The 24,593-nt window shown below is 36.6% G+C and overlaps 1 protein-coding gene and 1 long non-coding RNA gene across 6 annotated transcripts in view; one reads left to right on the forward strand and one right to left on the reverse strand.

The window, feature by feature from the left end:
* ATP10B (ATPase phospholipid transporting 10B (putative)) overlaps nt 1-24,593 on the forward strand; it is a 304,974-nt gene that overhangs the window by 231,376 nt on the left and 49,005 nt on the right. For all 5 annotated transcript variants that reach the window (XM_074212482.1, XM_074212485.1, XM_074212483.1 and 2 more), the window contains 3 exons: nt 3,871-3,977; nt 15,553-15,684; nt 22,309-22,436. In XM_074212482.1, coding sequence (XP_074068583.1) covers nt 3,871-3,977; nt 15,553-15,684; nt 22,309-22,436 — 367 coding nt within the window. The remainder of the gene's footprint in view (nt 1-3,870; nt 3,978-15,552; nt 15,685-22,308; nt 22,437-24,593) is intronic.
* The window catches only part of LOC141506066 (uncharacterized), an 84,587-nt gene that overhangs the window by 43,851 nt on the left and 16,143 nt on the right, over nt 1-24,593 (reverse strand). The window lies entirely within an intron of this gene.

Here is a 24,593-nt window from a genome sequence, read left to right on the forward strand (position 1 = left end):
AGAAGGGACAAAGAAGTCAGGGTCTGTAAAACCTATTGCATCCTGTTCTTGAGGCATTCATTAAAAGGACTAATCATCTTTGCAATGCACCATCCAGAAAGGAGAGCATTTAAGTAAGAATTCTTTTGAACTTAATATTTGACTCTTTCCCAACTGCCTACAAACAAGCTCAGATCTCTACTGTCTTGAAAAACTCTCTCCTTTTACCTTGCTCTCCTTTCAAGCTAGCATCCTCTATCTCTATCCCCTTCTACTTCTAAATCCCTAGAAAGAGTAATAGATATCATCTCCTTCACCACCTGTTAATCTTTTTATATTCTAGTCTCCCAGGCACTTCTCCATTCAAACTCCTTTGTCTCATATAACCTGTGATTTTCCCTGTTGACAAATCTAATGACTTCATCACAGTTTTTACTCCCCAGATCTCTGTTTAGCATTAAACACCATAGTGTATACCTTCCCCTAGTACACTCTGTCCTCAGAGTTACCAGCTTCTTCTCTTACATCTCTAACTAATTGGTCCTTCTGTCTCTCCTTCACTGACTTCTCCTCTTCCATATCCCTTAAAGTGGATATTCCCTAGGATTCTCTTTTCCTTCTTTCATCTAATCAAGAATCATCCTTCCCCCCATCATTCATCCAATCAGTTTGCTAAGTCTTATTATTTCTGCCTCCTTAGCAACCTGCACACTCATTCCCCACTTACACATTCAACATATTATCTCACACTTGGACTATTGCAACAGACTTATAATTGCTTTCCAGTGCCTCCTTTCTCCATTTTATCTTCCATACAGCTGCCAAAATAATCTTCCCAAAGCAAAAGTGTAATCATGTCATTCCCAGGCTTAAGAAACTACAACAGCTTCTTATTGTCTTTAGGAAAAAAAACCAATTCCTCAACTCATCATTTGAATCCCTTCACAATCTGACTCAAACCTATTTTTGAAGGTTCATTACTCATTATTCCCTTTCACCCTCTCTATATTCCAGCCAAATGGTCTGCTTATTGCTCCCCAAACTCAGCACATCTCTCCCTTCTGTGCCATCACTGGAATATGCTCCCTCTTTTCCTTAGCTTCCTTCAAGGCTCAGCTCATGAAACTCCTCCTCAAATTTTATGAATACTTATCTGACTTCATGGCCTATTCCTTCTAGTCAAATATAAGTTCCTCCAAACCAGAGACTAAGCCTTTTTATTTTTCAAATTGTACCTCTAGCCCATGATATACAGTAAGTACATTGTTATCAGTGCTTAAATCGTTTTTTGTTAATGTCATTCACTTCCATGGTTTCAAACTTTTATGTCTTAAATGGTTGTCCCAAATCATCTGTCCAGACTCAGTATCACTTTTAGACTATAGGACGTCATTACTTGAATGTCCCATATTTGTCTCAAGCCCAGTGTGTGCAAAACCAAGATTCTCATGCTATTCCCAAAATACATCCCTCTTTCTGTATACCAGTTCTGAAGGGAGTCCCAACTGGCCTCCTGGGTTCACAACCTTGAGATTCTTCCCTCTCCCAAATTTCTTATATTCAATTAGTTATTAAATTCTATTAATCCTATTTCTCTGAAGGATACAATCTCCCACTATCCTACTGTCATTATAGTAAGCATTCATTACCACTATCTAAGAAGCTTGAAATAACTCCCTAACAAGACTTCCTACCTCCATTCTCCACTGTGTCTCCCAATTATCCCGATATCATCACTGACAACTTCTTTTCCTCAAGCATCATCCTGTTCATTTTACTCATTTGTCCAAACCCTTTTAGTGGTATTGGCCTGGCACTAAACTTATAATCAAGAAGACTTAGTTTGTGACCCTGATCAAATCACTGAACTTCTCTTTCTCATTTTCTCATTTGTAAAATGGAACAAAGTAGGGCTGTTGCAAGAAGTCAGATATAGATATATAAATATATGTATATATGCATACATGTGTAGATACATATAAATACACACACATATCTGTAATATTTTGTATATAAATATTTTATATAAAACATGTATTCCATTTCTATATAGCACTTTATAAATCTTTGTTCAATGTAAATATTAGTCATCATCATTATTATTATACCAGAACTGTAATTTTATTGGTATAAGAAACTCCCCCTACTAATACAAATCAGCAACTCTTCTACAATTTATATTCTGAGAGTTTCCTGGAATACTAAGAATTAAAATCTAAGTTTCAACTTGAGTTTCCCAGTCATACAGATAGCCATCAGAAGTGGAATTCGAATGCAGGTCTTCCTAATTTCCAGATCAGCTCCATTAAACCACATAGCTATTATTACCAATGTTTGTCCTTTATTCTTGAAGAAGAATATAACAACAAGAAGGTGATGCCATGACATGCATTTGAATTAGATTGAGATTTGTGGATGCTGTAATTAAGTCATCAGCCTCACTTTCTCCTCTGGAGCCATCTGGGTTCAGCAGTCAAATATGAATCAGGGTGACTGGAGATGGCCCTGGATGTGTGGCAATGAGGACTACATGACTTGCCCAAGGTCACACAGCTAATACATGTCAACCATCCAAGGCCCTCCATGATCAACCTTTTCAGCCTTACCTTTCATTCATCAAATTGGACTTCTTTCTATCTACCATACACAACCCATACTTTTCCACCTCCTTTCCTTAAAGACTCAGTCCAAGCACCATTATCATCATGGTGCCCCCTTCCAAAACATCCTTTTGTTCATTTTATATATACTCCCACATGTATAAATCACATCCCCTGTTAAAATATATGCTCCTTAAAGGTAAAGATTCTTACTTTTATCTTTAAATTCCCAGAGCTTAGCATAGTATCTCAAACATAGTAAGTGTTTAATAAATACTTGCTTATGGATCAGCTGATTAATCAATTATCTAGAGCTAGAAGATACTACTAATTTAATCCACATTCTACAGAGGAGGAAACTGATGTCCAGTAATTGTTCCCTATCCCTGCAATGTCCTTTTGCCCCACTACTTATTAAACTTCTATCTATTATTTAAATTGGAACTTACTTGCCAACTCCTCCAGACTTCCTGAGCTTTTCATTTTAATGACCTCTCACCTCTGAAACTCCATAGAGCGTTCTCTTGTACTCCTCATGCACCTATAGTGTATTGTTTTGTTTTGTTTTGTTTTGTTCTTTTCTAAAAAATATTTTTAAGGGCGGCTAGGTGGCACAGTGGATAGAGCACCAGCCCTAGAGTCAGGAGTGCCTGAGTTCAAATCCAGCCTCAGACACTTAGTAATTCCTAGCTGTGTGGCCTTGGGCAAGACACTTAACCCCATTGCCTTGCAAAAAAAAAAATCTAAAACAAAATGTATTAATTAAAGAATTATTTCCCCTGTCTTCTCCCTCCCTCATTAAGAAAAAAAGGGGGGAAAAAAGAAACCCTTAAAACAAATAAGCCCTACCTCTGGGTTTAACAAAGAAGGTACTGAGCTACTTGTAATGCACTCTTTTGTACTCTGATTTTTTTCATGGTAATATCATATTATCCTACTCAAATGTATGATCCATGAAGGCAGGAACTATGTCATCCTAATTTCATCTCTTTAATGCCCAAAATAGTATTCTGTTCAGAGTAAGTGCTTAAGAAACTAACTGAAATTAATTTTGAGGTGGTTTCCCTTCTGGCTAAGCAGGTTCTAATTTCCAATTCCACCCCCATGAGTCCAGTAGCAATAGCAATAGCAATTAAGTTAGGTAGGAGGGATGAGAACTTTACTTATAGTTGGCTTGAGTCTCCCTGCCCTATACTTAGAGGGAAGCCTTTCTTATCCCACCCAGTTTTATGGTGATAATCCTAGAGATAATACTAGAATTGTTGTCAGCATTTTCTTTCATTCTTCTTAGGGAACATCCAGATCAGACCAGAACTGGCTTTAACAGTGAGAGTCTTCTGCTTCGTGGTTGTACCATCAGGAACACAGAAGTGGTGGTCGGCATTGTCATCTATGCAGGTCTTTTCATTTAATATCCTTTTTTATCCCTATCTTAAATCATCAACCTAGGAAATGATTCCTTAGAGTACTGGGTTCTGGAGTCAGAAAGACATGGGTTCAAATCTAACTTCTTACCAGCTGTGTGACCTTGGCAGGTCACTTAACCTCAGTTTCCTCAGCTGTAAAATGGGGATAATAATAGCACCTACCTCCCAAAGCTGTTGTGAGGATCAACTGAGATAACATTTTGTGAAATGCCTGGCACAGAGACTGACATACAGCTGACTCTATAAATATTAGCTATTATTAGGTATTTCCATTTCTTAGATAAACTGAAGCCTGAAGGCATGGAGATTGTGCCCTTTTCACTTCCTGACTCCATATGCCCAACTCTCCTTTGAATTTAAGTAGGGTTCCCCCACTGTGCACATGGATCCAAGTATAAGAGACAGTCACATTTGCCTGCTGTGAAAATTCTGTCCAATGGAATAAAATTATCTCTGGTAATAAAGGAAACAACTCTGAAGTCAAACCTATTGATTTGCCTTTTTCTCTCATTGTTATAAATATTTTTCAAGGTTGGGGGTGAGATGACCCAGAAGACCATCAGACATTTGCCCATTGGTTTGTGGGTTAAGGTCCTCCTTTGGGGAAGGAAAACTGGTGCCCAGAAATCTTGTTGAGTATCTGGGATGTGACCAGCCTGCTTTGTAAAGGCTATACCATCCTGACCAGAAACAAAATAGTTCTACAATAATAGAAAAAATGTGTGTGTGTGTGTATGTGTGTGTGTGTGTGTGTGTGTGTGTGTGTAAATAGCAAAAGAAACATGAGAAAGAAAAAAACATAAAGCATATTTTTAAAAGTAAAAAATAGTATGCTTTGGTCTGCAGTCAGCTTCCATAGTTTTTTTTTCCCTCTGGAGGTTGATGATATTTTCTGTCACAAGTCTTTTAGAACTGTCCATATTCACTAAACTGCTAAGAGGAGCTAAGTCCATCATAGCTGACCATCATACAATGTGCTTATTAATGTGTGCAAAGTTCTCCTGGTTCTGTTCACTTTACTTAAGAGCAATTCATGCAAGTCCTTCCAGGCTTTTCTGAAGTCTGACCACTCTTGATTTCTTTTTTTTTTTTAAGGTTTTTGCAAGGCAAACAGGGTTAAGTGACTTACCCAAGCCACACAGCTAAGTAATTATTAAGTGTCTGAGGCAGGATTTGAACTCAAATACTCCTGACTCCAGGGCCAGTGCTCTTTCCACTGCACACTCTTAATTTCTTACATCAGTTCCCTCATTTTACAGGTGAGGGAACTAAGGCCCATAGAAATTAAAGCCAAGTTCACAGAGGAGGGATTTGTTAGTGATTCCACTCTGAATCCAGATCTGATTCTAGATCTTTCTATTATCCCACCCTGCCTCCAATCCCATTACTTTATAGTAAGGAAAATGAGGCTCAAAGAGAAGTAAACTACTCAAGGTTTCATATTCAGGGCTTCATTCTATTCTAGACAGGACCAAAATCCAACATTTCTAACTTCTAAGCCCTCCTGGTTCTCTAATTTGCTCTCAGCTTCTCCATTATTTTTTCACTCTCTACTCATTTAAAAGACCTTTGGATCCTCTAAGGTGATATCTTTGAAAAAACCAAACCCCTTTTCATCTGACTCATATATCAAGCTATCAGTTCATCAATCAATAATTTATTGAATCTATAATATGTGCAAGGGAAGATTCTATGAGGAGTACATCAAACATGAAACAACACAATATGAGGAAAATTGTGATGTGGCCACAAGAGAGATACCAAAGGAGTCAAGATCACAGGTAGTTGAGGCAAAAAGTAGATCAAGGGAGGCTTCATGATAGAGAAAACATCCACACTAGATCTTGAAATTGCATGTCTACTTCCTTCTTAAATAATTCCTCCTATGAATGCCAGTCAAAAAGCTTTGACTGCTAAATAAATACCCTAGTGCCAATATTGACATCATTGATTTCTGAATTATCCTGATTACTCAGATCCAAAAGCTAACCTCAGAAGCTTATCTCACAACAGGACGTGTCATTGTAAGTTCTTATTTTGCGCCCCCCCCCAAAAAAATTCCATGGTTTCCAGAACAGATGTCCAGGTGATACATTAAATAGAGTTCTGGTCTTGGAGTCAGGAAGGCCTGAGTTCAAACTCAACCTTAGCTATTTACCAGGCAAGTTACTTAACCTCTATTTACCTCAGTTTCCTCAACTGTAAAATGAGGGTTACAACAGGTTTGTGCAGGATAAAATTAGATAACATTTGTAAGAAATAAAAAAATTGCAATTAGCTCCATATCTGGCTCATAGTACACACTCTTAAAATACTTATTCCCTTCCCACTTATCATACTTCTGAGAATCCCTGTCCCACTACTGTGCCCTCTATCAAATTCCTGTTGACAAAACCTGTACCATGGGACAGTCCCATGCTGATCACTGACAGGGGGCTGGTTGGGTTTGGTTTTTATTTATTTATTTATTTTTGGCATGGGTTATATGGATGACAACATTTTGGTGACTCTTAATTGAAGAACTTTTCTAATCTAGATTTGTCTCAGTTGTTCAACAGAGAGGTCTACTTTCCCCCTTGAGACATGCATCAATTCAATAATTATAAACATAACTGCCTATTAAGTATCACAGGATAAGGTTACACAGGCAAGAATTAAATAATCTCTGCCCTATAGTAACTTACATTCTGCTAGGGAGAAATAACAAGAACACATAAATAAATAAATGAATGAATGAATAAATGAATGAGTAAATACATAAATACATAATATATAATGTCTTCTTTTGGGAGGAGTGGGGGTGGAATGCACCAACAACTGGTACAACCAAGAAAAGTTTATTGTAGAAAGACTTGAAATGTGTCTTGAAGGAAGTTAGTTTTCAAGAGGTAGGATAAGGGGCGGTTAGGTGGCACAGTGGATAGAGCACTGGCCTTGGAGTCAGGAGTACCTGAGTTCAAATCCGGCCTCAGACACTTAATAATTACCTAGCCGTGTGGCCTTGGGCAAGCCATTTAACCCCCTTGCCTTGCAAAAAAAAAACTAAAAAAAAAAGAGGTAGGATAAAACTCTTAGTGATCTAGTCAACTTCAAAGGCTTTAAGTTATCACTATAAGCAGATGAGCCCTAATTCTCCATGTCCTTTGAGATCTGATCCTGCATCACCATCTATCTGGTGGACTCTATGTCTCAAAGACATCATAAAGACAATGTGTCCAAAAATATACTCTTGATCAAAAGTCTTAATTTCCATAGATCACTAAGAGTTTGAGCAGAGAAAAAGAAAAATGCCCAAACAGAGTCCTGGGATTTCTCCACATAAAACGGACAGGACATGGTCAATAATAGCATCAAAGGTGGTGGTAACCAGATAGGTAGAAGAACCAAGAGGAAAATGTCACAAAAACTGAGGGAATTGAGAATATCCGGAAGGAAGATGAAGTCAGCATTTTCAAAAAGCTCCAGAGAGATTCAATAGGATGAAAATTAAGAAAAGGTCACTAGATTTATAAATTGAGATTATTGATAATCCTAAACAAAGAATTCTCAGTCAAATGGCAAAATCAGAATTACAAAAGGTTAAGAAATGTGAAGGAGGGGGCAGCTAGGTGGCACAGTGGATAAAGCACCGACCCTGGAGTCAGGAGTACCTGGGTTCAAATCCGGTCTCAGACACTTAATAATTACCTAGCTGTGTGGCCTTGGCAAGCTACTTAACCCCATTGCCTAGCAAAAAAGCAAAAAAAATGGGAAGAACCAGAGGTAACAGAAGTAGAAAATGTTTTGGAAATGAAAGGGAGGTGATAAAGGAGAGTAGCTTAAGGGGATGGCATGGCCAAGTAAAAGTTTTGTTGTTCTTTAGTTGTTTGACTATTTCATATTCAAGTCTTTAAGACCTCATTTGGGGTTTTCTTGGCAAAGATACACTGTGATTTGCCATTTCCTTCTCCAATTCATTTTACAGATGAGGAAACTAAGGCAAGCAGAATTAAGTGACTTGCTCAGTGTTACGTGGCTAGGAAGTGTCTGAAGCTGGATTTGAACTCAGGAAGATTCATCTTCCTGACTCCAGTCACAGCACTCTACCCACTGCACCACCTACTTGAGTCAAAAGTTTTTTTTTTAAAGATGGGGGAAATCTGAGCATGTATTTAAATAACAGGGAAGGCTTCAGTAGATAAAGAATGACTGAATATTAGAAAGATTAAAGGATAATTGAAAGTTCAAACTTCCAGAAAAGATGAGAAATTGATAAGATCAAGGGCAAAGACAATATCATACTCCAAGGCTGGAGCAGAGAGGAGAGAATGGGAATTTTGAGGTATAGAATTAGAAGGAAGAGGAAGTTAATTATATATATATATATATGTGTGTGTGTGTGTGTGTGTGTGTGTGTGTGTGTGTGTGTGTGTGTGTGTATGACAGAAAACTTCCCAAGATCTATCAAGTCTGACTTTCACCTAGGCATAAATTATAAATATATGGCCAATAGAAACATAGGAAGCATTATTCAGGATTATAAAGTCAGCTAAGAAACTGAAAACTATAGAGACACAAATAGTATTTTATCACTACTGTTGATTAAAAGCAAGGGAGAAAGGTTTACAAAGCAGAAGTTGATTAGAAAGACAATGTCCAAGAATTCCTAGACCATGAACCATAAAAAATGATAGATTTTTGTTCAGGGAATGATGCATTTAATGATAAAAAATATATATATGCTTACCTAGAGTTCTACTAAGATGATTTTTTTAAAAATAGTTTAAACTAAAAAAAGAGAGAGAAAGAGAAAAACTGTTGTCAAGCATATGATAGGGAGTTACTAAAAAGTAGGAATAAAAATAACTTTAGAAATACCTCAAAATTCACAAAAGGCAAAAAATCGAAACAAGTAGCCAACAATGGATTTGTCTGTTTATGCCCAGATGCACAAAGTACAAATACTAGACAAGGCCTTCTAGAGCATACTTGATGTAACAATTCGTAATTTTTGTTTTTGTTTAATGAACCCCTTTGGCAATCTGATGAAGCCTATGAATCCCTTCTCAAAATAGGATTTTTTTAACACACAAAATTAAATACAAAGAATCATAAATAAAACTAATTATATGAAAAGATGGGTATCAAAATGTAAAAAAGAATTTTTGAATTCACAGACCCCAGTTTGAGGTCAATTAAACATTATAGATATTATTCAAACTTAGTGCATATTTCATGACTAAAAAGGTATCACTTTACTCAGAATATGTAAAAAGGATAGGAATGGTAGTGAAACAGGAACATAGATTCATATGAGGGAGGCAGGGTGAAAAGTATTTCAATGAAGAGCAATGAAAGAAAACAGAGAAATACAGTTAGGTTCAAACTAAGGGAAAACTTCCCAATAATTAGTGTCTCCAAAGGGAGCGTTGTCTCCAGTTCATCACTGGTTCTATCTTAGTTTTCTAGTCCCATCTTACACTACAATCTCTCATAAACTCCTTCTCCTGGACCAGTCTCCATACCTTTTTCTCAGCCTTCTTCATTCCTTTGCTTGTAGCATTTTCTAGACTGAAATGGATTCTTCCTTATCCCTCATCTCATTTACTGATGTCTTTCTGGTTCTAAAAGACCCAGGCACCTTTTCCATATTTGGAAATGATCTCTCCTTCTTTAAATTCTTCATAAAATTTTGTTTGGATTTCCCTTTGATTATTACTACAGTCTATTATGTATTTCAACTATTTGCATATATTTTCTTTTTACTAAATATTAAGGCCCTCACAAGGAGGCCTTATTCCATCTTTTTATCTATGAAAGCTTTCAAGTAATGGCTACCCATTGGGATGCTATGCTGTGGAATCTTAATCAGGTTAGGGTCCCTTCTGAGTGTGAGATTCTGTAATTCAGGCAGCTGTCTCCTGATTCTCACCACCCAGGAAGCAGATTTCCTTCCCTATCATTCTCTACTTTCCTTCCCATCTAAAGTGTTTCATTTAGTATGATATGTTCACAAGAGACAATAATATAAAGCTTGTTTGGGCACATCACAAAGAGTTCCTCACTCACTCACATTGAGAGTCAGCAAATATTATCTTTTGTGAAAATTAATTTAGTTCCACCTATGAGACTCACAGCCCAGATATGAAGCTGCAGGAAGGGGCAGAATCTTTTACTTATATTATGTGTTCTCTATTATCTTTAATGGAGGAAAATCCATATGGCCATTTGAAAAATGCAACTAAAGCTACAGATTCTCCTCTCTCTGTATCTTTGACTGGGCTGCTTATATAATGTTCTCAATATACCTGTCTGGTCCTGCCACCAAGGACAGAGACTGGTTCTTTAATTTCATTGACTTTGGAAACTCCTGTCTGAGGGTACTGCCTCTATCCATGCAACTTAGCTCTTTCCCTATAATTAAATTCTAAGAGAATTTCCTACAACTCTGAGAAGATCAGTGACCTCCTCAAGGTCATAATTTAGCTTTTAAAAGTCTGCACAACTAGGATACAGTGGTGTCTTTTCAACCTCATTGGACATTACTTCCTCTCCTGTATCCTGGCCATTTCTCAAAAATGATACTCCCTCTCCTATCTCTGTGCCTTTGCACTAGCCATCCTACAGACTGAAACACAATCCCTCTTTTATCTTTCACCTCAGAGTCCCATTCTTCCTTTAAGATGGTGCCCAATTACTATCTTCTACATGAAGATTTTCCTGAACCCCCCCCATAATTAAAACCCTCCCTTCCAAACAATCTTATATTTATCACTTTGTATGTTTTTGTATTTATTTACTTTATAAGTATAATACATATGATACATAATGTCCTTTGTAATAAGGATTGTTTAATTATTTTTGTACTTGTATTACTAACACCTTGCACAATGCCTAAAATAGTAGACCCTTGATTAATAAGTACTGCTTGCTTAATTGATTCCTAGTCAGAGATGAATCTTTAGGATAGATATTTCTTGTCTCAAGTTCAGTTCTCTATCCATTCTGCTATGTTCCTTGTGCTACTAAATAAAGAATTAACTGTTATTCAAGACTTTCCATTAACTGGCTCTATCCTAGCTAACCTGGACCAATCTTCATGCTTTTTTTTCTCATTCTCCTCTGTCTCTTTGCTGGTAATATTTTCCAGGTCTGAAATGGACTCCTCCTTACCTCCCCCCCATCTCTTTTGTTGAAATCTCTCTAATCCTTCAAGACCTAATTGTGGTGTCACCACTTCCATGAAACCTTCCCATTTAAAAATGATCCCTAATCCTTCATAATATTTTGCTTGGATTTCTCTTTGTCATTCATTCTCTTTGTCAAACATTCTAAAATGTTTCAGTTATCTGCATGCATTTTCTCTGTACTAGATAATAAGGTCTTCACAGAGAGGTTATATGTCTTATTTCACCTTTGTATCTCAGCACTTGGAACAGGACTTTGCATATAGTTTTTGCTTTTAAAACATGCTCTTCAAATTAAATTAAATTGGATAAAATAAGCACCTTCTTACTGGGCTTATTTGGCAAACCTTTAAGGTAATAGCAAATGTTTCTGTGACACTAACTGTGCCTACATCTCCAAATGTGGAATTTTAAAAAAGCATTTGTTCTCAATCCCAGCAATATAGGAGACCATGCTTTCTTCGAGTCAGTAAAATCAATAAGGAAGATCATTCTCCCCTTCATTCATTCACAATTACATATCTTATTAGAGTCAGTCACTCAACTGGTAACAATGAAATATTTACTATGTGCCAGAAATTACATTAAATATTGAGAATTCAAAGAAAAAGCAAAAATAGTTTTTGCCCTGAAAGAGTTCATGTGCAAAAAATTATACATACAAGATATATACAATGTAAATGGAAGACAATATCTGCAAGAAGGCTCTAATGGAGGAGGAGGTCAGGAGAAGGGTTCCTGCAGTCTCATACTTCAGTGTTTCAAGGAGCTATCATTTTCTTAGTAGAGGTATTCTTCCTCAACTTAAATTATGGTTTCATGGGTTGTTATTGTAAAAATCAAAATCCATCCTTAGTGACAATCTTCAGAGTCTCTTTGAAATCTGTTCTACTACTTAACCCATTGCTGGGTCCATATTTGAAGTCTTTCCAATTTGGTAGGAGAGAAGGCTAGAGGAATAGATAAGGACCACATTATGGAAGGTCTTCAATATCAGGTTAAGTAATTTTTTCTTTAATTAGAGGAGAACCACTGACAGTTTTTAAGTAAAGAAATAATATAATTAGAGCTGTGTATCTATTGGCATTGATGTGAAAGATAGAGATAGAGATCTAAATTTAAGAGGCTAGGACAGTAACCCAGATTGTGAGGTAATGAGAGCCTGAAGCAGGGTTGTAGCAGTGGAAAATGGGATGCAATAGATGATAATATTAGTAATCATGGTAAGAATATACCCCCCAAAAATTGTTAATGACCCAGTAATATTAATCTATTTTTAAGTGATTAGAATTTATTTTTTCTTTTTCAAACATTTTTAAAATTTTGAGTTCCAAATTCTCTCCTTCCCTCCAGTGCCTCCCCCACCCACTGAGAAGACAAATAATATGATGTCCAAATAATAATCCCTTAACATTTATGAAGGGCTTCATCTTTTTTCAACGTGCTTTCACATGCATTACTTTATCTGACTCTCACAACCAAAGTAGAGTAGTCTTTTTTTTGTTTTTGTTTTTGCAAGGCAATGGGGTTAAGTGGCTTGCCCAAGGCCACACAGCTAGGTAATTATTAAGTGTCTGAGGTCGGATTTGAACTCAGGGACTCCTGACTCCAGGGCCGGTGCTCTATCCACTGTGCCACCTAGCTGCCCCTAAAGTAGAGCAGTCTTGAGAACTTTATTTGGTATAAAAATAAAGAATAAAAAAAGTGAAAGCTGCAACACTGACCAGACCCTACATTTATGTGCCTGACACAATGCCATTGCTAAATAAACATATTTATAATTGAGTTCAATGGAACTGAATGGCACAGTCATCAAGAAACCCTAGCCTCATTCATATCACAATGAAGCCATTAGGATTTGAGAAAAGGTTCAGTTCTTTAAATATCTATGAATACAAAATTTATATATAGCCCAGGCCCTTAAGTTTCCAAGCCAGTTGGAATCGCTAAGAATATGTACATACAACAAAAGTCAAGTAATGATTCAAAAGATTTCTTAAATCATAATGATGTACCCAAATGAGGATTCTGGACAATAAATGCTATGAGAATTCAGGACTACATTGAGAGATGAGGTAATCTCATGGATTCAGAAAGTCAAAAGTCAAAGGAATCATAGATCACTCCATATGCTTCATTTTACAGAGAAGAAAACTAAGACCAATATAGTTAAAATGCCCTTTCCAATGTTCCAAGCTCATAGGATCACAGATTTAGTGCTAGAAGGTGCCCTTAGAGATCACCTAGTTCAGCAAATGAAGAAAGTGAGAATCTGCTGCCTTCTCTCTATTGATTATTTATTCTATAACATGTTTGTACATAATTATTTATATGATGAGTTCTTCAAGAGCAGGGTCTGTTTTCTGCCTTTCTTTGAATCTTTTTCCAGGTACTAACACAGGAAGCAACTACTCCTTCTGCCTCAATTTAATGGCACTCCTAGAATTATGGGGATAATTCTGACTTTTTCTCTCTCCTAAATTTCTCACTTCTGCTTTAGTCTTACCCACCTGCCTGCTACTCCCTCCACCAACCTTTGTCTATAATATAGAGTGCCTAGTAAACCTACTATGAATGCCAGTGAACCTGGAAGGGGGAAAGAGACCAAAGTGGTGATGAGGGTTTAAGTATTAATGTTTTCCACTGGGTCTTAGGTAGTGGTGTTATCCAATGAGAGAGGTGAACAGCAGGATTTGTACTAGTTTTTGGCAAACTGAAAGGTGGCTATTCCATTAGTACAGACTTCCTGTTCAGATTTCACATGCATCCTGCTATTACAACTGAAACAACTTGAATCTAATTTAATAAAGCGTAAGGTTTTTTTTTCCTTCCCACTGTTTTGTTGCCACTTTAAATCCATGTAAGTGACAAGCTAAATAACATTAAAACTGCTCACTGCTGGATCTGACATATTGCTTTTCTTTAATTTTGCACAGAAATATGTGACTGGCATTTCCTAATCCAACTACCAAGGAGAATGCCATAGTTAAAATTTAGAAGGCTGCTTAATCAAGACCCAAGCTGCTCTATCTCCTATTTATTTTTCTTTTTATCTAGAACTAGTTTGTTGATCCAAGTTAGTTGTTTTGTCCCTTCCTCTATCTTTTCCCTAATACCTTTTTTGAGCAAACACTCTTTGTTTTCCCCAAACTAGTGTCCTCATTGGTTTATATTCATCATGCTTATTTCTTATTCATACCTCCTCCATTCTCAAAGACCCTCACTTGATCAGTCCATCCCCACTATCATCTTATATCTCTCATCCCTTTTATGTCTAAAACGCTTGAGAAAGTTGTCTACATCCTGAACTAAAGTCAACACATGCAAAACTGAACTCATTATCTTTTTGATATTTTTTCATCCCTCTCTGTCCCATACCCGTTGGAAAAGGATACCACAATCCTCCCACTCACCCAGGTTCACAACCTAGGGGTCATCTTTGACACCCCTCCCCTCACTACCATCATAATCACCACCCATTAGTCAAATTGTTGGCAGGTTCTCTTGACTCTACCATTGTAATATTTCTAATATGTGCCCCTTCTCTCCTCTAACACTGTTACCATCATAATGCAGGCCCCCATCACCTTCTATCTAGACTTCTGCAATGAACTACAAGTTAGTCTATCATGCTCCCTAGTTTAGGATGATTTTTTTTTACTTAATAGGGTTTTTTGGCAGGGTATTTCTTTGAGTTTTTTCCCTCAGGGCTTACTCACAGTGCTTAGCACATAGAAGCCAATTAATAAATGACTTTTTTCTCTTTCATTTGGTCCCTATTGCATTTTCACAAGCTAGTTTTAGTCTAACTTTCCAGACTTATTTCATATTATTCTCTCTCACACACCATATTCTAGATCAACTCACCTATTTCCCTTTTTCTTTGATGATCTATCTTCTAACCTTATGCTTTTGCACAGACTTTCCTCAGCTGTTCTTAGAATCACTCACTCAATTCAATTTTTTCCTCTTATAAATCCTTCCTACAGTTGCCATTGATCCATCTTTGAGGAAATTAAATTTAGTGTTCTTTAAGACAGAACTAAACATCCTATTGAATTATGAAAATAAGGGCCTATTGGACTAAAAGCTCCCTGAAGGCAGATATATAGTGTTTTTGTTTGTTTTTTTACCTAGTAAAACTCTCAAAAAAAAAGGTATTCAGGAGACACTTTTAGGTTTAATCTTTATTATTCTCATTTTCTGCCTCACTTTTCCAAGTCTTTTCAATCCACAAAACGATAAAAAAAAATGTGTAGCATTTGCATATTTCTGAGGTATAAATGCTCAGTTTCATTACTGGTTCAGGCTGACTCCAGTATACTCCTGAGATTTTGCCACAGTGCACTAACTGCCTATTTTTCCATTTATTTCTCTAAGGCCATGAAACAAAAGCTATGCTGAACAATAGTGGCCCACGGTACAAGCGCAGCAAGGTCGAACGTCGGATAAACATCGATATTTTCTTCTGTGTGGGAATTCTCTTCCTCATGTGCCTCATTGGAGCTATAGGTATGGAGCATTCAAAAAGCATCAACTCCTATTTACAAAGTTCTCTTTTGCCCTCAGACCCTGGGTCAAGACCCTGGGTCTGGACTTCATAAGGTCCAGGACTGGATAGCCCTATAAATTTACCTAATATAAATCTATCATTTTTACAGATGATAAATCCAAGGTACAATGTTCTAAATTTTTATGGTGTAAATAATAGAATCTGAATTCAAATCCAAATCTTCTAACTTTAAATTCATTAAAAAGCAACACTATCAGCAATTCTGATTTTTACCTTCTTACCAAGGACACCAAGCACATCTGAAAAAAAAAAACTATTATAATTTATGAATTGAAGAGGTGACCAGCATCCTTCCCCATAGCCTTTTGTCATTATTTTATTGTCAATTGAATGAAATACAATGAAGAAGTAGTTAAGTTCCAAATAGAAATCTGCCAATCACTATGGCAGGATAGTTAGTCAACAAGCATTTATCAAGAACTTACTTTGTGCAAACAACTGGACTAAATGATTGGGATATAAAGAAAGGCAAAAAAAAATGGTTTCTCCTTTCTAAGAGCTTACATTAAAATGGGGGAGAGAATATATAAATAATTAGGTATCTACAGCATACATATACAGCATACTAAACAATTTCAGGAAGGAAGGGACCAGTAACTGGAAGCTTTGGGAAGGCCTCCCACAGAAGACGGAATTTGAGATGAATCATAAAGAGATTCAGGGAAATTAAAAATAAGAGAAAATGGAGATAATTCTAAGCTTGGTAAACAACAGCAAAAATGTCTTACATGGGAGGAAAAGCAGACAGGCTAATGTAATTGCTCATGAAGGGGAATAAAGTCTAAGAACGGAAAAGTTAGGAAGGGATGAGGTTGTGAATGTTGAGCAGAAAATGTTGCTTTTAATTCTGAAAGTTAAAAGGAACCACTAGAATTCAAGATGGACATTTAGGTGAAACAGAGGATAGAGCATCAGATCTAGAATCAAGAAGACCCATCTTCATGAGTACAAATCCAGCCTCAGGCATTTCCTGGCTGTGTGACCCTGGGCAAGTCTCTTAACCCCATTTGCTTGATATCCTCATCTGTAAAACAAGCTGGAGGAAGAAATGATAAACCATTTTTTGGGAAAACCCCAAATGGAGTCACAAAGAATTGGACACGATCGAAACAACTCAACAACAACGTGAATTCAGGGGTGGGGAATTATGCAGGGGGAGTGCACTGCACATTAGGACAATGACTTTGGCAACTGATTGGAGAATAGATTGCAGTGGGGAAGGATTTGAGACTAGAAACCAGTTAGAAGATTGTTGCACTAATCTAGGCAAGAAGTATTTAGGGATTGTTCTAGAGTGATGATAATTGTGTGAATGGAGAGAAGGTGGTATCTACTACAAAATTTTTAAAGGTATATACAAGATTTGCCAACGGATTGTTTAGTTATAATAACATAAAAATGAGGAGTCAAGAAAAACACTGAGGTTGTATGACTGAGAGGATAATGGTGCCCTCAATAGCAATAAGGAAATTGGAGAAAAGGGAGGGTTTGAGGGGATGGAGAAGATAATGAGTCCTGTTTTGTATATATTGAGTTTCAGATTCCTATGGGACATAAGTTTTGGATGTCCAAAAGGCATTTTGAGGTGTAGGACTGAGATCAGGAAAGAGACTAGCTCTGGATATCATCTCTGAAGAAATGATAATTAAACCTTTGGAAATAAATGAGATCATCAAGTGAGAAAATATAAAAGAAAAAGTGAAGAGGGCCCAAGCTTTAGGACATCATACTTAGTGGATGCTACATGAATAATCTTTAAAGGAGACTAAAAAATAGCAATCAGAAAGACAGAAGAACTGAAAGAGAGAAAAGTCCAGAGAGAATAGAGAGTATGTGCTGGAAGAAAGCGTGAGTGACATTGTCAAACCTTCAGAGAATTCAAGAAGTATGAGGAATGAGTAGTGGCCATTAGATTTTGGCATTAGATCACTGGTCACTTTGGATAGAATAGTTCCAGTTGAATGATGAGGTGATTGCTGAGGGAACAAGGAAAAAAAATGAAATAGCCCCTGCCTTCAAGGAGTTTAAAATTTAAGAGGACACAACACATAGAGATGTAGTGTGTACACAAATATATACATATATTTCTAAATACATATATACATATATATACATACATATATAAACAACACAAACAAAATATATACCAAAGAAATAGGATAATTTAGGAGAAGACCAGTATTTGATTCCTAAATGGGGCTGTCGGGAAAGGCTTCTGTAGAAGGTGACTCTTGTACCAAACTTTATCAAAGACTGTTACATCTGAGTTCTTTACTAATGGTGTCTCCAACACAGGGATAAAAGAATTGGAAACTGCCATAAATAAACCTTTTAGGATGTTGTCCAAGTTAAATCTTCTTTATATTAATTGGTATGCCAGGATGTCAACCTATTTACCATGCCACAAAGCAATCATCAACAAGATTTGATATTTTAACTTTTCTTCTATTCTGGACTTCTAGTTCATCAACGATTCTTTTTTTTTTTAAAGCTCTAAAATATCATAATAAAAGAATATTTTAATGTGTTATTTAATCACTTGCTTCACTCCTAATTTGACCCTATATAACCCATTTCTATAGCACTTCACAATTCATAAAACACTTTCTTCACAAAAACCCTGGGAGATGAATAGGTAAACATGTCCATTTTATAGATCAGAAGAGAGATTCATAGAAGTGAAATCTGAAACTCAAGTTTTTTCTTGATCCCATGACTTCCTTCAAATCCTTCCACTGCAGAGAGTCAGCCAATCATTGTGGCAAAACCCCTTGGATTTTCTTCTGTGCTCTCCTTCTAGTCCACCCAAAGTTCCCTCCTTAAAGCTCTGAAATATCCTAACAAAAGAGTATTTTAATAATACCCTTGGTTACTTTGTTAATTAAAAATCCTAGGCAGTGCAGTAGGATTAATCCTATTACCTGGATTAGGGTAGTGTACAAAGCAACAGGAGGTAAACATCTCCTTTTCAAAACCTCAGTCTCTCAGAACTTTCCTCTGTGTTCTAATGTGGTATTATATGGCATTATATCTGCCAGGGGAAGCAATTCTCCCTGCCATGTTTCTGGTTTCCAGGCTGATAGTATTGACTGGTCATGCTATGTCTGATTCTTCCTCTCTGGGTTATCTAACTTCATTAAATGCCTCTGGATGTTTTCAATTTGGAAAATGATAAAGGTGAAAACATTTTCCTCCTTTATGGATGAATAAGTATTATATAAATTACAGTGCTCAACACTGTGATCTATAAAGGGGTCACAGGCTTCATCTTTCTACCTCTCTTTATATGAATAAGTGTGTGTGTGTGTGTGTGTGTGTGTGTGTGTGTGTGTGTGTGTGTGTGTGTGATGGCTAGGTGGCACTGCAGTGGATAAAACACTTGTGCTGGAGTCAGGAAGACTCATTTTCCTGAGTTCAAGTTTGGCTTCAAACATTTATCAGCTATGTGATTCTATAAGCAAGTTATTTGACCCTGCTTGCCTCAGCTTACCTTATCTGTAAAATGAGCTGAAAAAGGAAAGGGCAAACCCCTCCAGTATCTTCACCAAGAAAACCCCAAGCAAGTTGATCATGAAGAGTCAGATACCACTGAAACAACTGAACAAATACATGTGTGTGTGTGTTTTTCACTTTCATTTTGAAGAAAGATTCTCTTTGTCAAGGATGCTCTCCCTTCTTTATAGATTCTTTGAAAGTAGGAGCTAGAAATAATCTTGTCCTTAGCAAAACCTATTCCATTCCCTCAATTTTCAAATGAGAAACTGAGACAGAGAGATTATATTACTCACCTAAAATCATACACAAGTAGTTAATGAAAGAATTGAATTGAGAACCCAGTTGTCTGACTTCTAGACCAATACTCTTTGTCCTACATCACACCAACTTTGAATTTAGAAAAGCATTAACTATCCAATTCCCATCTTCTTCATGAAACTTTCCATAGCTATTGGAGTTAATTTTGACTCATCCCTCCTCCTATAGCAACAATCATCTATCCCTCTTACTTGGCACTTAATCATTTATTTAAATATTGTTACTATTTAATATATGTTCCCTCCAGAAATAGGTTGGCCAAACAGCTCTCACTGAAGAACAAAGTATGGGATAAGGGAGGTAGAGGGAGGGAAGAGCTCAACTTGGAAAAAATTCCCAGGTAACAACTAAATCTACTGGATGGATGATTGGATAGCTAGGTAAGTAGATATATAGGATAGATGACAGATGGGTAGATAGATAGATAGATGAATAGATGATAGATGGATGATGAATTAATGATAGCGAGATGATAGATGGGAATTGTTAGGTCTCAAAGGATAGTTAATGCAAGCATATACAGCTTACTGTGTACCAATGTGCTAAATCCTGCAAATAAAAATACAAGTGAGCAAAAGTCCCTGGCCCCTCAAGGAATTTATATTCTAATGAAGAAAAAAACAGTAAGGAGGCCACAGTCTTCTCTACCAACTTGTGGCCCAGCCGGCATTGCTTGGCTGTTCTTTCATCTCTCTCTCTCTCTCTCTTATTTCCACCCATGCTTTCCTGAGTCTGAATAATGATTTCTCATAGGCATAACAGAATTCAAGTAGCCAATGGCTACAGAAACATCATGGAGAGATTTTTCTTTGCTTGCTTTCCCTTGATGGAGGGAGTATTGGGGTGGGGGGGTGGAATAACAAACAATAAAAGGTCAAGAATATCAAGGGAACTGATGAAAAAAAACATAAAGGAAGGTGGCCCAGCTCTACCATATCTAAAACTAAAAAGTGGCAGTCATAAAAACTGCCCAGTACTAGTTAAGAAATAGAGTGATGACCCTGTCAATAAACTTCCTAAGAAAAAGTCTCCAGGTCCAGATGGATTTACAAGTGAACTCTACTAAACATTTAAGAAACAATTAATTCCTATTCTACTTATTTAAAAAATAGAAGTTCTGCCAGATCCTTTTATGACACCAACATGGTGCTGATTCCTAAACCTGGAAGAACCAAAACAGACAAAGAAATTATAGACCAATCTCCCTAATGAACATTGGTGCAAAAATCTAAATGAAATTTTAGCAATGAGATTCCTAGTAAGTTGTTACTAGGATAATATACCATGCTTAGGTAGGATTTAAACCAGGTAGGCAGGGATGGTTCAATATTAGGAAAACACTCAACAAAATTGAGCATATCAATAGCAAAACCAACAGAAATAATATGATTATTTCAATGATGCTAAAAAAGCCTTTGATGAAATACAACATCCATTCCTATTAGAAACACTAGAGAGTGAGGAATAAATGGGGGTTTCCTTAAAATAATAAATAGTATCTAAAAACCAATAAATATCATTTTTAATGAGGATAAACTCAGAGCGTTTCCAATAAATTCAAGGGTGAAACAAGGATACCCGTTATCACCATTACTATTCAATAGAGTATTAGAAATGTTAGCTTGAGCAATAAGAGAAGGAAAAGAAATTGAAGGAATCAGAATTGGCAATGAGGAAGCAAAGCTTTCACTCTTTGCAGATGATGGTAGCCTTAGAGGAAATGAGAAAATCATCCTAAAAACTCCTTGAAGCAATTAACAAATTCTGCAAAGTAGCAGGATATAAAATAAACCCACATAAATCATCAGCATTTCTATATGTGAACAACAAGAGCAAAAGATAGAAAGGGAGATAAAAATTTTAAAAAAACAGTAAGGAAAGGGAAAGGGAACTGGAAAACAGGGAAGGAGGAATATGCCTTGTGATATAACTTGGAAATGGTGGTCAAGAGATCCAATGGTGGAATTTGTTCAGAATTCATTGTCCTATGGGGCAAAATCTAAGGGAAAGGGATATATATATGATGAGAATGATGATGAAGCACAGACAACATGGTATATACATATATATATATATATATGGAGAATGATGACAAAGCACAGATAACATGGTCACCAGGAAGATGGTCCCAGGCAAGATAGCAAAAACTCAACTCTAGAAATCCAATCTACTTGAGAAGGGACCAGGAGAGAAGAGAGAACAGAATCCAAAATTCCTGTAAGGAGATAAAGGTGCAACATGGTCAAAAGAAGCTTAGTAGAGAAGGTGAAAAGAAAATGTTACAAAAAGTAAATTAAATTATTTTCCCAAAAAATGAAGTCCCAAGTTTCATAAGTTTAATATTGTAGAATCAGAACAGAAATGACCAAAAGTAGCAAAGATCACATGACTTGTTAATGGCAAAGTTATGACTAGAAATTAAGTCTCCAATATTCTTTTCTTTATATGTGGTGTTCCATGGCATTAGAGAGATTATGAGAAACCACATTATTTGTATTTTATTCATCTTTCCAATTGTTATAGGGTTCACAAATTCATAGGCAAGTGCAACAATTGGAAAATTATCCCCAAGATCATTCTATAAAAGGAACAATTTGCTCACTTTTGTCATAATTTGAATGCAGAATGAGTTGATAGTTTGTAAAAGGCGAAAGATTTATATGATCCGAGAAGAAACCAGAGTGTATGACTTGATAGTTTGGAATCAAGTTGAGATTCCTCCTTATTGCCTGATTTTTATGTCTTTTTAGGTCATGGCCTTTGGAAGGGAAAATTTTCAGGACTTCCCCCCTTTGATGTTCCAGATGCTAATGGAAGCTTCCCCCCAATTGCACTTCAAGGCTTCTACATGTTTCTCACCATGATCATCCTACTACAGGTAGGAAAAAAAGGCTCCAATTGAAAAGCTTAAAATTCCAGTGACTAATCGTTCTCCATCTTTGCAGAAGAAATGATGCTGCCTTTTTTGGGGAAATATTTAGATTTAATTTAAGAAAGTCAATAAGCATCTATTAAGTGCCAATTCTGAGGATAAGAAAAAAAGACTAGAGATATTCCCTACCCTTGCAGAGGTCACAGTCAAAAAGGGTGAGATGACATGTAAACAGCTATATATACAAACAAGTCATATAAAGAATAAGTTGGAAATAGATTGAAGGAAGGCATAAGCATTAATGAGGATTAAGAAAGGCTTCTCTTAGAGAGGCAAGAAAGTCAGTGTCACCAGACCACTTGGTATATGAGGTTGATAGAATGTAAGAAGACCAGAAGTGTAGAAGGAAGCTTTGAATGCCAAAAAGAAGATTTTTATCACAAAGGTAAAGGGAACAACTAGAGTTTATTGAATAAGAGGTCAGACTTGCTCTTTAGGAAAATCACTTTGCAGTTGAGTGGTTAAAGCCTAATGATTCCTTCTCAGAATAATGTTTTTAAATAATTTAAGGAAATATTAAATTTCAGTTAGAGGTTAATAAAAATAAAGTTGTCATTCCCCCCCCCCCCCCCCCCCCCCCCCCCCCCCCCGCCGCCATCCAAAGTCACAGACCTCATGAAACTAATCTACAGACCCCAGGTTAAGAATCCATGACCTATGCCAATATCTTTATTTTAGAAATGAACAGAGGTCCAGGAAAGTTAAATGATTTTCCCAAAGTCTCATAGTAGTATCAGAGAAAGCCCTTTCCACCATATTATGCTGCCTTTAGAACAAGAAGGCTAAATACTTACCAAGTAGAAGACATTTAAGAGAAAGAAAATCTTTTCTGTGAAAGTGTTTTGCTCCCAAAATTCCACTAGCATTATAGCTGGACATCTCTTTTGTGAAGTAGAGATGACCTTGAGTTCTTATAGATTATGAAAAGTAGACGATAGGTTCAGATAGTCCTTAATGGACTGAGAGAAAGAAAAAAAATATCATGGGATTTTCTCATCACTATCTCCACTATGGAATAGAATAGAATATAAGGTATAGTGGACTGAGAACCAGAGATTTGCTTCTTGGCCTTATTTTACCACCAATAGACTGTGTGACCTTGGTTAAGAAAACTACTTCTCCTTGATTCTCTAGAGGGTGGAAGCTCAATCAGATAATCTCTAAAGTTCTTTCCTCTGGTTTTAAATGGTTCTACTATATATAATTAATAAAAATAGATAAAGTCATAAAACTGCAAGGTATTTGGTGGATGGGTAAAGAGTTTTCTTCCCGTTTCTCTACCACTTTCTTGTCACTTTTTTGATACTAGTAGATCTAGTTTGGGAGATCCCTTCAAGATGAGGGCCTTTCCTGACCTCCCTTCAATGAAAGTTATTTCTAGTCATGGGGAGGGAGCATCATTCTCCTCTTATTCATTAAATAAGCTTTTATTAAGCACCTATTTGCCAGACATAAAGACAAAAATGAAATCGTTTCTACCCTCAAGAAATATTTATTTTATTGGATGTTGGGAGAGACAAGGTATCCATAATGAAAATAAAGAATATATACAAAGTAACTTTTAGAAGGAAAATTATAAGAAACTAGCAACCAAAGGGAGCAGGATAGGTTTCCTAAGAAATGTGATAATTGAGCTAGGGTTTCTCAGAGGAGGGACTGCATTCTATGTGTGGGGAAGATGCAATACAAAGATACAAGATGGGAAGGGGAAGATCATGCTTGAGGAATAGCCAGAAGGCCAACTGAGTTACTCTGAATGAGAATAATGCTCAAAAAAAACTTGGAAAGTTAGACTGGAATCAGATTATGAAAGATTTAAATGGCTAACAGAGGTACTGATATTTCATCCTAGAGGCATAAGCACTGTGACTTTCTGGGTTGAGAGTGACATGGTCAGACAGCAGAAAGAGTAACATAAAGAGGAGAAAAGAGGGCCCAGGAGAGAATTCTGGGTTCTACCCTGCACAACAGGGTGGAATATAGATAATGATTGGGAAAAAGTAACTAAGATAGAATGTATCATCACACACAAAAAAAAGAAGAGAGTGTCTAGGAGAAAAGGATCGTCAATAGTCTCTAATACTACAGAGAGATCAAGAAGGA

This window comes from Macrotis lagotis, chromosome 1, assembly GCF_037893015.1.
Source record: "Macrotis lagotis isolate mMagLag1 chromosome 1, bilby.v1.9.chrom.fasta, whole genome shotgun sequence".
NCBI classification, from domain to species: domain Eukaryota; kingdom Metazoa; phylum Chordata; class Mammalia; order Peramelemorphia; family Peramelidae; genus Macrotis; species Macrotis lagotis.